This window comes from Rhinolophus sinicus, linkage group LG12, assembly GCF_036562045.2.
Source record: "Rhinolophus sinicus isolate RSC01 linkage group LG12, ASM3656204v1, whole genome shotgun sequence".
Taxonomy (NCBI): Eukaryota; Metazoa; Chordata; class Mammalia; order Chiroptera; family Rhinolophidae; genus Rhinolophus; species Rhinolophus sinicus.
Window position 1 is genome coordinate 16,031,434 of NC_133761.1, and position 15,048 is coordinate 16,046,481.

Genomic DNA, 15,048 nt, shown 5'->3' on the forward strand with positions numbered 1-15,048 from the left:
AGCGGTGAGAATTTTGTCCTTGATTCTACCTCAAACTCAAGTTTATCCCTGGTCTGGCAGCATAGAGTGGGCAATGTGGCTGATGGGAACTAAGCTCAGTGTGCGTTCAGCAACTGTGCTCCCAGAGTCACGTGGCTACACGATGGCTCTCGGGGGACGTTTTATATTTGTCGTAACATCATAACAACTGGACTAAAAAGTGTATTTTGACTAAGAATGAAGACATGGTGCTACCATTTACACAGGGGTTTGCTGTTGGAATTCCTTGTTCAGCTAAAGAAAATGTTATGTCTATTGGTTTTGTAGTTTGTGTGGATACCTACAACAGAACAACGCCTACGAGCATTTATTGTACTCTCCCCATCACGAAAAGGACAAAATGGCCCAGTCCCATGTGCAAGTGGAGAAAAAATGCAAAGGTCCACTCTGAGTCTCAGTAGCATCCTTTCAAAGGGAATTATTTGCAGACAAGAAATTTGCCAAAGGAAGTCATGTGTGTCCATGGGGTTGAATGTGTTGTTGTCGAGGCTCAAGTTGTCTGCTTAACCAACCACCTCTTTGGTGAAGTGAATCCCACAGGACTAAGTGGTTCACCTCCACTTAGCTGCCCCCCAAAAAGAAACACAGAAATCTCAGAGTCACAGGGAACAGAATTGTACTGCATGGAAATCAGGACATGCATCAAATATGCATGTCCAGATTACCATGTTAAAGGTGACTTTCTACGTATTCACTCTTACGCGTACAAAGCACTGACAATGCACCGCACAATGTCGGATGAAGGAAATGGTGGGAGAATTCACTATTTTAGTTCTGTATCTGACAGCTGTAGTCTTTGTTCAAAGCATGATTCAAATGTGGATCGGAAATGGGTGATTAAAATCAAGTTTAAAAAGATACAATGTTTTCATCACTGCTCATGTAATCGTTTCTTATTAATGTGAATCACAAACATTAACGAGAAGATGGTAATGTGTGATTATTGCCTAATATTAAAATACACAAGGGCACACCCCAGTTTGATCTAGATTTCCATTCCAGTAAAAGCATGGGAGCGTGTTAGTTTTGTTTTTTTTTTCATGTGTATTCAATCAGTAATAAAAGACTATTGGTCTGATCAGTAGAAAGCCTTAAAAATAATAAAACTAACACCAGCTGATTGTAATTTATATTTCAGAAAAACAGTTGTTATGCTTTCCATTCCAAGGAGGGAAAAACTTGTCAGGGGTGAGCACTTTTGAGCTTTTTGATCCCTTGGAATTCATCTCCATTTTTGCATCAGAGGCTGAAGCAGCCCCAGGCCCAGATGTGCAGTTGATTTTTGTTCAATTTCAACTCTTTGGGGAAAATTACACAGAATTGCATAATTTTTTCCCTGAATTCCCAGATTATGTAAACACACCCATTTCATTTTAACAACAGCACTAGAGACACCCACTGGGGGAGCATGCTAATACTTTGTTACTCTAAATTGTATTTGGGGGCAAACCTTGCAAAAGAAGGATTTAGAGCTTTTAATAAACGAGGATATGACAACATCTTACAAGCCACTCTGCAAATACACATGGCTCCATATAATGGAAACAATGCACCTTCCCTTCCCTTCACTTTATACTGCCACCTTGGCCTCTTTGATCATGTATGAAGCCTCGAAATAGAAAACTTGCCCAACTTTGTTTTGCATTCATGGTCACTGACCTCTAAATTACAGTGATCCAAACTCTAACCCCTTCACATATGTCTTGAGAGTGAGCTGTCTCTGGGTATGTTGCTTCCAACCTGGTTTGGAGCAGCAATGGTTTTATTCCACTGGCAAGGCTGCCAAGGACCAATGAAAACAGGCCCGTGTGCCATCTTTATGGTTTGTTCTCTAAGTTTCCCAGATGCCGGCGCTCTATTGGATCCACTTTAAACATTCGAGTTGAGCTAAGGAAAGGGGGGCATGTGGAAAGACAGACAGAGAGAGCCTTTTCCTCAACCCTTCGCCTGTGATAAGTTCCACGGTGATAAAGCACAGAGATGAAATAAGATTAGCTTATCTATGGCACTCTTGGGTCATCCCTTAGACTTGGCAAAGTGGCCTTTGATAACAGTTTAGGCTTAGCCTGCAAGGCTACATAGGCTTTTACATAAACAGATAGATGTATTTTATGAGATTTAGTATATGAACTGACATCAAGACATTTTTGGAAGGCTTAATTACTCTCAGAGGTTTATAGAGTGTTAAATATGAGATATTGGGTCAAAAGTAAAAATGGCAACTAAAAATAAAAATTACTTGACACTAGGACTGAAACAAAGGTTTGCTTTGAAAGCATGTGTTTGTTTTCTCACAATCTGGACTCTTTCTGGAGTCGATAAATGCCATGTTTGCTAACAGAATGAGTGCTAGCAATTAGCAGAGTTCTAACCAATACTGGGTAAATAGCTGCATGTTTGCTATGAAAATTGCCAGTACAACATTAATCAGGATTATTCTTACCAACTCTGAAAAGAATCCCTCAGAGCTCTCTATTTAAGGAAAAGTGTCATGATTTAGGATAAAGGGCATGGGCTACGGAATCAGACAGGCAAGAGTTTGAATCCCAATTCAGGAATTTAAAAGCCTCAAAATGTTGTCTCAGACACCACATCTATAAAATGAGGGTAATGATAATCTTAGGGAGTTGTTATGAGGATTAAATAAAGTGAGTATAGGAAAATAATACACGTAGTGGAAGAAAAGCACTTTATGAGGGTTAATTCCTTTTGTTTTCTTGGTCCCTAAAGAATATCATCTAAGAGCATGTTCTGCAAGTTTTTCAGGAGACATACAAATCAAATATATTACTCTTTCCTCTTTGTCCCAGACTTGTACAAACCTGTCAAAACTACATAAGGAAATGATTACATCAGAACCAAAGCATGGTCTTCCACTTCTGGCAAGATGAATGACCAGATGTTTGGAGAAAACCCTCTCAGTTTGCATTTAAACATGCTCGATGATAGATAGATAGATAGATAGATAGATAGATAGATAGATAGATAGATAGATAGATAGATAGATAGAGGTACATACATACATACATACATGCATGCATACATACATACATACCATAAACATATATAGAGATACAAAGGAGAGCAAAGTGAAGACATATCCAGAAAGCTCTACTTCACAGGTGTAAACAATCCTAGAGCTGGCTTTTTGTGATCTAGGTTTTAGAGTTATGCACAGTGTGGGAGAGAGATGGACAGGCTAAAAGCCAAGACCCTGAGCAGGATGGGAGGTCGAATCAGATGTCCTTCACAAAACCCAAAAAGCCAGGAACTTCAAGGGTGACATTCTTAATAGGTGAATTAGGAAGAAAGACCCACAGCACAAAAGATTTGCTTTTCATGACTCCAAGTGATGGAGGGTGCATGTAGTTGCCATTTCTAAGCTTGTAGAAACAAAACTACAAAGAGAAAGAAAAAAACTTCAAAAAAATCCTCAAGAAGTCAAGAAAGAAAATGGTAATAGAAGAAATATAGAAAAAGTGGAACACATACCACAAAATAAAATTGTAGAAATAAATCCAAATATTTTAGTAGCCAAACTCAATGCAATTGCATTATCTTTCCCTATTAAAAGGCGAATATTGTCAGACTAGATTCTGACACACACACCCATCAAACAAAATCCAGCAATATGTTGTTTATAAGAGACACAGAATGATTGAAAGTAAAGTTTAGAAAAAGGTATTCCAAGCAAACATTAACCTAAAGAAAGCCTTCATTGATATCATAAAAATGTCAAACAAAAACAGAATTAAAGACAAAAACTAATATGCCAGAGATAAAGAGGTATGCTGAATTTTCTTAAAAGTTAACATTCCTCGGGAAACTGTCATAATGTTGAGTTTATATATAACAAATAACGTAGCTTCAAATATTAAAGACACATTAACAGAATTACAATGAGAAACATACAACTTCACATCACAGTAGGAAATTTTTATTTATGGTTTGCAGTAGAATACAGAAAACTAGAACAACACAATAAATAAGCTTGACCTCAAGGATATATATAGAATACTATTCCAACAATTGAAGAATAGAAATTCCTCTGAAGGAGACACAGAACATTTATAAAAATCAATCATAGTCTAGGGCATAAAACAAGTCCCAACAAATGTTAAAGAATCCATTTTATCATACAGAATATAAACCTATCAGTTATAAAAAGATAAATACACATATATGAAAATATAAAAAATCCTCTTTTAAATAGCCTATGGGTCAAAAAGAATAAATCACACTACTATGGAAATTAAATTATAAGTACTACTTAAAATATGTGAGGTGAAGCAAAAGTAGTACTTAAAGAAAAATGTATAGCCTTTAATGCTTATATTAGGGGGAAAATGCAGTGAGCTAATCATCAACTGAAAAATTTGGAAAACAGAACAGTAGAGTAAACCCAGAGATGATGGGGAAAAAAGATATTTAAAAAACTAATGAAATAGAAAACAAAAATAGAGGATATTTAGCATCAAAAGTCCATTCTTTGAAAAGAATAATGAGTTAACAAGATTGATGACAAAAAATGAAATGGCACAAACAACATGAAGGACATGAAGGGAACTATAATTTCAAATGCGCAAGAAGTTAATCAGATAATAAGGTGAAAGTGTAAACTACTTTACGCAGATAAATTTTAAAATGTGGGTAAAATGGACATTCTAAACACACACACACACACACACATAAATTATCCAAATGAATTTGAGAAAAAAATAGAAAATCTGAATAGTCCTATAACCATGAGAAAAGTGATATCAGTAATTAACTTTATTTCTACTGGAAAACACTAGACCACAAGGTCATGCATATGAGCTATGCCAAATATTTGATTCCAAAATATATAAACTCTTTCACACAATGGAAAAAGAGGGAATATACCCAAATTTTTCCTACAAGGCCAGTATTAACCTTGGATCCAAAACTTAACACACAGTATAAGAAAATAAAATTACACACCATTCAAATATCTAGAACATTAACAAGTAAAAAGAGTATTTGCAAACCAAATTGAGCAATGGATTTGAAAATGGTGTATCATAAATTTGGGTTTTTCCCTGGAAGCAAGGTTAGTTCATTATTAGAAAATTATTGAAAGTAATTCCCCATATGAAATGATTAGAGGAGGAAACAGTGTGACAGCTTAATACCTATCAAAAAAAGGTAATTCTATAAAATTCTACAAACGTTCATGATAACAATTCTTAGCAAACTAGGAATAGAATGGAACTTTCTTAACTTGATAAAGTATATCTACAAAATCTTATGGTAAATATTATATTCAATGGTGAAATATTTTCAAAAACCCCTTGAAAATCAGGAATACATGAGGATGCTAGCTCACCATTTCTATTTAACCTACTGGAAGTTCTCGAGAAACGTGACCTAGAGAATAACTTGTATACCAGGAGACATGCACCAGAATGTTCATAGTAACTTTGGTTTTAATAGCAGAAAACTGGAAATTACCCAATTACCTTTGACTTAGAATGGATAAATCAATTGTGGCTTCTTCATATAATGGTCTCAGATACAGCAGGAAAACAAATGGAACTTATCTATGTGTGGCCACAGGGATGAATCATGTTGAGCATAAAAGCTTATCACAGAAGAATACTATATACAGTATCATTCCATTTATATGAAGTTTACATAAAGTTTATAAGCAGGAAATTTTTAATACATGTTTAAAAATACATATTTGTAAATGATAAAGAAAAGGAAATGATTAACACAAAATTCAGAATCTTGGTTACATCTGAGAGGAGCACAGGGAATGGGAGCAACGATTTTTGGTATCTTAAGCTGGTAATAGATGCACAGGTATTATTAGATTCTTCATTTTATATTGTCTATATGATATTTCACAGTGTATAAAACAAAAAAAATCATTATGAATGTAGATGGAATATACATTCTTCCTTGATATATTGTCCTGTTTCTTCATCGAAGACATCCATTCTTGAAAATTGCAAATGTCACGTGCAAGAAACCTTACAGAGTAATCGTTTAACTCTTGTTTTTTTGAGCTACTTGGTCTGTGGCCAAATTATTTTGTTTTCTGTCATGTTCTTCTTTTTTTTCTTTTCTTTTTTTTAATTAAAATTTATTGGAGTGACAATGGTTAGTAACATTACATAGGTATCAAGTGTACAATTCTGTAATACATCATCTATAAATCCCATTGTGTGTTCACCACCCAGAGTTAGTTCTCCTCTCATCACCACATATTTGATCCCCTTTACCCTCATCTACCACCCCTGCCCCCTTAGCCTCTGGTAACCACTGAACACTTGTCTGTGTCTATGAGTTTTTGTTTCTTTATTTATTTGTCTTGTTCCCTTGTTGCTTTCAGTTTTATATCCCACACATCAGTGAATCATACGGTTCTTGACATTTTCTGACTTATTTCACTTAGCATAATAATCTCAAGGTCCATCCATGTTGTCGCAAATGGCACTATTTCATCTGACAGCAGAGTAGTACTCCTTCACATTCTTCTAAATCTGCACTTTTGCTTCTTGTAACTATATGTCTGTCATGCAGCACATGTAACTACATACTCAACTCGGTCTTTTGCAAATTCCTTAACTTCCCTCAGGTATTTCCTCATCTGCAAAGCAGAAAAGGTCAAACCCCACACCATGGGGGTAAAAAATTAAACAAAATGATATCAGCCTGGAATTTAGTAAGTACTAAATAAATGTTAACAATCATTGACTGTTGTTATGAAATGAAATAGCTTCCATAGAATTCCAGGAGAATGTTGGGCACAAAGTAGACACTGAATACATCGTAGTATCATGGATCCAGGCCTTATTCATTTCCCTTTGATTATGACTTCCTGGAGACAATTGTCCCTACTTCCAGGACTATACCCATTTCTATGATGCTCAGCCCTGTTTCCATAGGACAAGTTCTTTGAGGCAGGTTCTCTAATTTCCCATCTGTGTATCTGCATTGCCTATTACGGTTCATTGTTGCAGGGGTCCTGAATGCTTACTGGATTTTTCTTTTCACGCCATGTATTGGCATCTCTTTCCCAGTTGTCATCACCTGGTATCTCAAAGCTCATCATAGGGACATCCCGGAGGGCTTTACTCTCCTGGTCTCCTTAACTCTGAGCTGTACCGTCCTCTGAGCTGATTAGTTGACCACCTACTTTGTCTAGTAAGTCTTCACAGCTCCTTCCCCTTAAGTAAAATTCAGTGAGGTAACATAAAGCTGCCACTACACAGATGACATATGAAACCCTCAGAAATTATTTTTGTTTCACTCTCTCTCTCTCCTTCACACTCTTTCCTTGCAGTCAAGCAGTTCTCAGAATTCCAACAATGAATTATGGCTTCCCAGTCTATTATTAAGAGATGTGATAACTTACCCCTGCTCCATTTGCTTTAAACTTGAAACTCCTGTGACCCCTGCTTACCCAATAATTATATTCAACTGATGCAGTTATCCCTTGGTCTGCTCATGGTATAAATATTTTATTTTTACTCTTCCGTATCCTTGTTTGTTCTCTGTGTTTGCTATGTGTTCTTTCTCTCTGTAATCCAGGATACACGTCCTTGTTGTTCTCTTTTGGATTATAAGGTCCAGTGTATCATCTAGAGAATGGTCAAGGATATGCAGAGGAGATTGCTGGAAAAGATTATCTTATCATTAATTTTCCTTTCAGTGGTCAAGCTCCCCAAACCACTAAAATTCACCACGCACTATTTTCTGTGACTCTCTAACATCTCAAAGAAAGACCAAATAAAACTGAGGCATATTTCCATTCAATGTGCTGTGCGCACAATGCAAATATTGTAATCCAAATGAACATTTAGAAAGGAACGATGAAAATGCCAACAAGATCCTACCCTCTGAGAATTCACAATCTAAATATGACAAACATATCGAGTGAGATAGGAGAAAAGAAAGTGGGTAGTAATGCTATCGCTGCCACTAATTTCCATTCAGGACATGCAAATACATACAAAGGGGAGTCAGCCAGTTCTTGGGTGTTGATCAAAGAAAAATACAGAAACATATAGAAGGAGAGGAAGGTCACATTATTTCCTAACATTTTCCTTCTGATCATACAACTAGCCTACCTCTGCAGCCCCCAGGATTCTGGGGTATCATATTTTGGCTAATATTATCTGCAATGTCCAGAAACTCAAAGGAGGTTAGGATGAAAGGGGAGAGGAGAGAATAGCCACTGTGGAAAGCAAAACAAAACAAAAAAAACCCTCAAATACATACAGGGAATAAAAATTCATAGGAACTTATGAAGCAGCCTGGCAATGTTATCCCAGTAGGAAGTAGTGATTACTGCAGAAAACTGTGGAGTCCTTTCCCCCACCACCACCACTAAAGTCAATCATATTCCCAAAAGAATTCTCTGTTATTGTGCCAGCCACACCATGTCTGCTGACCCCAACTGACTGGTGGGATCCCAGTTTGTGAGGCTTCACAAGTTCCATTTCACAGGGGAGAGATGCCGACAGTGGTTGTGATTTACCAAAAGTCACATAGAGACAGAGATAAGTCTAGGGCCCAGATCTATTCATGCTGGTGCACCCAGTGTGAAACGCTGAAGGAAGGCATGTGTAGGTGTTTTTCTGCAAACAATTTTTGCTAGCAGGAATAAAAGTAGATCAGAAGAATAAGAAGTTTGGTAAACACCACCAAAGTATCAGGGTCAATAAAACAGACCCAAAACTTGATTGAATAAAACATCTTGCTTCCACCTCATTGCACCCTTGTCCATATTGATCAGCTGTAATAGAGCATGACAAGGGTATTGATTGACTAAAGCAATTCTCAGGTATTTGGGACTTGAAAGCAGCCATAGACTATCAAGAAGGCGGTGCTCTCCAGAAGCCTACAATTAGGAGGGTTAAGTGAAAGGAGATGGGGGCATAAGGTATGCTGTATTCACATCAATCTGGCAAATGACCTGTTGGAAACAATATGCCTTATGTTCTTTACCCATATGTTACAGATAAGCATATGAGTATGTTGGTTATTGTCTCATAAATAGCTGTTGATGAAGTGCCTACTTAATTATTTGCCTGAGTTTTCCATAATACTGATTTCTAAAACATTCTCAAAAACAGTGACAGCAGATGGAATGCACATTTCTACATGTGTTCCCTTCTGAAAAAAACAAAAACAAACAAACAAACAAAAACAACAACAGCAAAGAAAAATGTTAAGGGCATAAATCCATCAAGACATGGAAAACAAAAAGGGAAGATGGCAATACAGTAATTTTGTGAGCTAGAAACCAGATGGGCACACGGGAAATACATTAGCAGACCCAAGAGACTACTATCTGAGCTGAAAATGAAGATGATTGGAAAGTTTGAGAAACAACCATCCCTAGGTCCCCTGTCCCACTCCTTATACTCAGGAGGCTGCCGTACCTCCACCCTGGCCAGCGACGAAAGCGATATTCCTGAAGAGGGTAAAACAGTCTCTGGGGGTGGGTACACCAGGCACAGTGGAAAGACTTTTTCCAGGAAGCTGATGAAGCTGGAGGATGGCACATCCTGAGAGGTTATTTACATAACTGGTGAAGGGTTTGGGGCGGAGTTCGTGATAAATATTTAGAAAACAAAACAAATGTAAATACATGATGATGACTTCCCAGGAAAACCACAGTGGTGCAGGAAAAGAGTTGTGATGGTAGTTGACTCCATGCTCATTTCAGAGAACAGTTAAACAGTATAATGATGTCAACACTAGATATTGATTTAATGAAAATTACGGTATTGGGATGAAGAAGGGATGGGAAGGAGAATTTGTGCAATGGAAGTGGAGGGAGGAAGGAGAGAGTTACGTCCTCTGTGTTCAGAGGGGGTAATCAACTTTTTTTAAGTTTGAAATTTTTTTTAAAAAGCAATATGGGTAAACTGACTCTGGGTGGTAAGCATACACCGTGATATATGAGATGTTGTATTATAGAAATGTACCCTTGAAACCTATGTCATTTTACTAACCATTGTCACCTCAATAAATTTCATTTTAAAAATAACAATATAAGTATATGATTTAGAGATATGGAGGTAAATGCCAAAATAATCAGTTGGGGAAAGAAGAATACTATAGGGCGTTTGTGTTTTTTTTTTAATAACAAATCTTATAAAGCAATTCAATTCTTTAAATTTAGACCTAGATTTCTTTGATTTAAAATATGTACATATATCTATATGAGACATATATATGTGTATATAGGTGTATAAATATATGTATATATATATATATTTTTTTTTAACTGATTAATAAAAATAAGGTGGACATATCAGCTGAAAAGCCAAATTACTGAGACATGGTGTTTGTCTTGACAGCCAGAGGTGAGGAGGAGCAAAGAAATGTTTTTCTCCCCATTTTTGCATCTTCCCTAGCAGATCACTCGGTCCACATGCTATTGTCCTGCCTTCATCTCGAGCTGATGAAATGCTGTGCCCTTGCTTAGGGCTAATAGGAAGCAGATGGCCTCAGCCTGCTCAGAATGTCTCATCTTTAACAGCTCTTACTTGTCTTCCACTTTGGGTCGTATTTCTTTAGGACAGTTTTTGATCTTACAGATATAAAAATTATTTTCTGAGAATCATGGCAGCATCGTAAGACCGAAAAAGTCTCTGGATTTTATGGAGTCTGCTTACCTTCTTTAGAATAAACAAGATATATGCCTTTTACTTTAAAAAGGCTGGTTGGGGGAGGGGCAGTCCCTGTTCACTTACCCAAGTATCTTTTTGTCTCACAGTCTAGGATATGGAGCTATATGGTTCTTTATCTTTTTTACCTTTTTTCATTCGTGGGCCTTTTCATGTCATTAAAGCTGTGGACCTGCTCTTCAGAAAAATTCCTATGTTCAGATTGTATATATACTGTAGGATAATCACAGAGTCCCCGATGCCCATTCCTGGTCCACGTAAGTGTCCATGAACCTGACCTGAGTCTTATCCAGATCACTTGCTATGCAAATAGCTTCTATGTAAGTGTTGAATCAAAGACTGAAAGTGCCCTCAACACTATGTCTAACCCTTCTAAAATAAACAAGTAAATAAGTAATGCTTCCTTAGGCCTAATTTGTCCTATATATTCAAAGCTGCCATATGGCTTCAATGGATGTGTAGTGTAAATGTATTTAATAACTCATAAAACCTACGGAAAGATGTCAAATGCCCATCATTGAAGACGAATCCTCTTTGAGATACCGCTTTACCAGTTAGCCGCCTGGATCTCTCTGGCCAACTCCTAACCTAATCAATTAGGCAGAGAGATGGGAACACTTAGCGCATTCAGTACTGATGATAGAGCCAGAGTACCTGGAGGCAGGATGCAGTCATTATGCAAATGCCTCATTCCAGTCCATTTCTGCTTCCCCAGGTCATCACCAATGGATGTACCTGAGCAACATGATATGAGCCCCTGCCCTTTGCAGGATAATAAAACTTTCAGGAGCCATGTGAAGAGAGATACAGTAGAAGTCATAGGAAGGTACCTGAGGAACGAACCTTACTCGGTTGGTGGTCCTTTGTATTCTACGAAAGGTAGTCAGGTCTCAGTGTAACGCCTCACCTGGTGATGCTGCCAGGTCCTTCTCCATCGATTGTCCAACCAGGTAGGGTCCGCGGTGGGGAATGTAAATTTTGGTGAGTTTCCAGATCACTCTGGGAACCCACGTAAGGCATCCTGTCACAGCCCTACCAACTCCAGGTCTCACTCTCGTACATTTGCTTCATGTTCTGGCTTCCCCTGGCCTTTTGCACTTTTGTGCGCATGGCACCCATCTCGCTTTCGCTCTAGTGGTTATCCTGACCACTGCTAGGAAACAGCCAGCTCTGAATATCCTGACAACCTTGGTGAGTCACCAAAGCTTGCAAGATGTTTACTACAAAAACAATTTTGTCTTTTTGGCTTCAAAAACCAAAACTCCTCCAAGACACGATTATTTATGTCACTAAAATGAAACACGAGGACACCTTTTAGGGTGGAAAATTTTGCAAAAGATGGCCAAAATCCAGGATTGTAGCTTATCCTTTGGTGCAAGGGACAGAAGCAGGAGAATGTGTAGGTGTTGATATTACAAAGACACCCCAAAGGGTGGTAAAGGTGCCGGTAGAACAAACACTATGGGGGCGGTCACACAGGAGCCATTTGCCTTATGGTTAGAGAGTTAACTAGACGATTGTTTTGATGCTTGCAGGTGCTCTTAAGAAACAGCCTACGAGAGCTGGACTTAAACCGAAAATAAAACTGAAACTTAGGTTTTTAAGAAACAACAGGAGGTAGCCCTATTTTAATTGCAGTGGAATACAGCTTTAGCGTCCCCACAGTAAAGGAAATCTCAAATGATGTGAGTAAAAACTCTCTTTCGGAGGCTTAGGAGAGGAGTGGTGGGTAGGTGCCTCTGCATTTTGTACAAGCCTTTTAAAGACTGTTCGTGCATTTACTGTCAGCGCCCTGACTGAGGCCACTGGCTCCATTTCCATCTCGGCCACCTCACTGGCACTGCCTCTGAGCAGGACCAATCATTCAGCATCTCCTAAGCTTTGACATATGAAATGCTTCCCTTGTATTTTTACATTGTTCCTCTTTATCTTCGTTGGGATCTTTCTCCTGTAATTGCTCTGCCTTCACCATGGAAATCTTGACTCCTAGAAGCTAGCCGCGATGTGGTTTTTTTGGCTGCATTTAAGACAACACTGCAAATTAAAAAAAAAAAAAACCAACCCTTAAACGTGGATTGACTCCGTACTAGATTTTGTTTCTGGGATGCATCTTTCTGGGCCTCAGAACAGAATTCTGTTACTTAACGTCAGTTATATGGGTGTCTGAAGGGTTTCACATTTTCCAATAGCCAATATTTAAAACAATGCCATATGCCTAAAAGCCACGGATTTGTTTTCCTGTCCTGTTGTGTTCCTGCTCCTTCAACAGTGAAAGTCTCATCTTTCCACACCCTCTGCCGTTGTTTTAGTGTGTCCCACATGTAAGTATTAAAATGATCATTTGTTGACTACTTCCCTTAACACGTTGTAACTTTTCTTTCCAACGTCAACCCTAAGAAGCTAGGTATAGTCGACCCTAAAAAGCTAGGCACATTTTACAAAGACAAGGAAACTAAGAAAAAGCACTTTATCAAGACTGCTTTATAATACCAAATAAATAAATAAATAGAGAGAGAATGAGATGAAACAAGAGTGGCAGGCATTAATGGTGATTGAGACTGGGGGATGGGGTAATGCGGGGTTCATACTACTACTAGTCTTGTTATTTTTGTGTATGTTCAGAAGTGTCTCTAAAATAAACATTTTTAAATTAAAATTAAAATAAGTTTAAAAACTTAGGAGAAATAACATCTCCTCTTCATCTCATCTTTGGTTAAGATTATTTGGGTGCCTCGCCGTGGTACAGAAATATATAAGAGCTGAACTCTATTCTAGATGCCCGGGTAGTTTGTTTGCAACCATTATTCTCTACCCATGCCTGGCCTCAACGTCTTCACCTTTCCTTTAGCTTTCCTCCTGAGGATTACATGGAAGCCTGGTTTGCATGCCAGGAAGACGTAAGAGAATGCCGTTTCAAATGCCATGAAATAATCGTTTTGCTCTGTTCTCTTGTGATAATGGGGGCATTTCCGAGTAACTTCTCTCCAGCGGAAATGGCTTCTTTTCTGTGTTGCCCGCTCCAGCGCCACCTCATTCTCTGGTTGTTAACTGAAGAATTGTTCATCTCTATTTAGATTTCAGATCTGCACCTGCTTTACGCAGTTCCATCTGCTCGGTGTCGTAGTTTCTTTGTAAAATATTAGGTGCTGGCTAACATTGAAAGAGACAGGCGAGTTAGCACAAGCCTCGAGCTTTCTATGTCTTCGTGGGGAAGTTTCTCCGACTAAGTGACAGAAATATAAATGGTGTTTCATTACCAGGCAGGAGTCACGTTGCCTTTGAAAATTTGTGAAATTGTGGTTTTGAATGTTTTTTCTCTTTACCTTCTTTTTTGGCAATATCCGAAACTCACTCTCAGAACAAAACGATGGTCTCCCTGGCCAGACTGAATGCCAACCACTTCCTCACAAAAAGAAACTGGTTTATAGAGCATTGAAAATTCAAGTTCCACTGTGTCCACATCTCTCTTTTTGATACTAGGGGTGAGCGGCTCTTGAGCAAAGAAGGGCAGTTTCTGACCTCTGGCTTCTGAGTCAGCATACTCAGACTCAACTCCCATCTCTGCTGGTTACCTCCCCAGGCTAATAGCTCCCTCGGAGTATTGTCACGAAGATAACCTTTGCAAAGTGTCCCGTATATGACCTGTCACCTATTACAAAAACTTTATATAAGTGGTCAAAAGCTATGATTGCTATGAACTCCATGAGTCACTGGTAGCATGAGAAACTGCTAACTGTGGGCAGTAATAGCTACCCCAAAAATAAAAAGTGTTTCCTTGGTCGCCAAACTAAGTTGAAATGAATTTTCACATTAACAGCAGGCATTTGCTAACTTAGAAAACAGCTACCACGGAAGCTCCAAAAGAAGGTCTTGGGTGTGATACTCATTTAATGTGTCATTATCCACTTTGGGTGAACACTTTTGCTGAAATGTGAGAGGCTCGTGGAATTGATTTTTTCCCTTTTCTTGTCTATCCAGCTGTCATTCTGTGTATCCTCTGAGGTGGAAGTTTTCTGACCAGGGCTGGATTAGGACAGAAATCCCATGCTTTGATTTTGTTTCGTGTTGGAGGTTAGTAACGAAGAATTCAGGAGAAAAATTCTCGGACGCTTTAGGGAAAAAAAGGACAGCCATCACCTTATTTCTGTTTTTGGTAAAGTTGAAAATGACAAAGAACAGCAATGCTAATAAGTGGTACTGTGTCTAGTCAAGTTAAAATATAATTCACTACTTCTGAGGAAATTGGAGGCTTTGATGAGAGCAGCTTTTTTTGACATGAAAAATTGTGACACTAAAATTTTGTAACATCTGTCTTCATTCATTTACACTTTTAGCAAAC

General features: G+C 38.2%; 1 protein-coding gene across 5 annotated transcripts in view; it reads left to right on the forward strand.

The window, feature by feature from the left end:
- SAMD12 (sterile alpha motif domain containing 12) overlaps positions 1–15,048 on the forward strand; it is a 360,212-nt gene that overhangs the window by 281,213 nt on the left and 63,951 nt on the right. Inside the window, exon 5 of one of the 5 annotated variants that reach the window (XM_074316665.1) lies at positions 14,688–14,725. The exons of the other annotated variants lie outside the window; for them this stretch is intronic. Within the exon in view, the coding sequence (XP_074172766.1) occupies positions 14,688–14,710 (23 nt within the window). The 3' untranslated portion in view covers positions 14,711–14,725. Of the gene's footprint in view, positions 1–14,687; positions 14,726–15,048 lie in introns of those variants that run through there. 5 annotated transcript variants of the gene reach the window in all.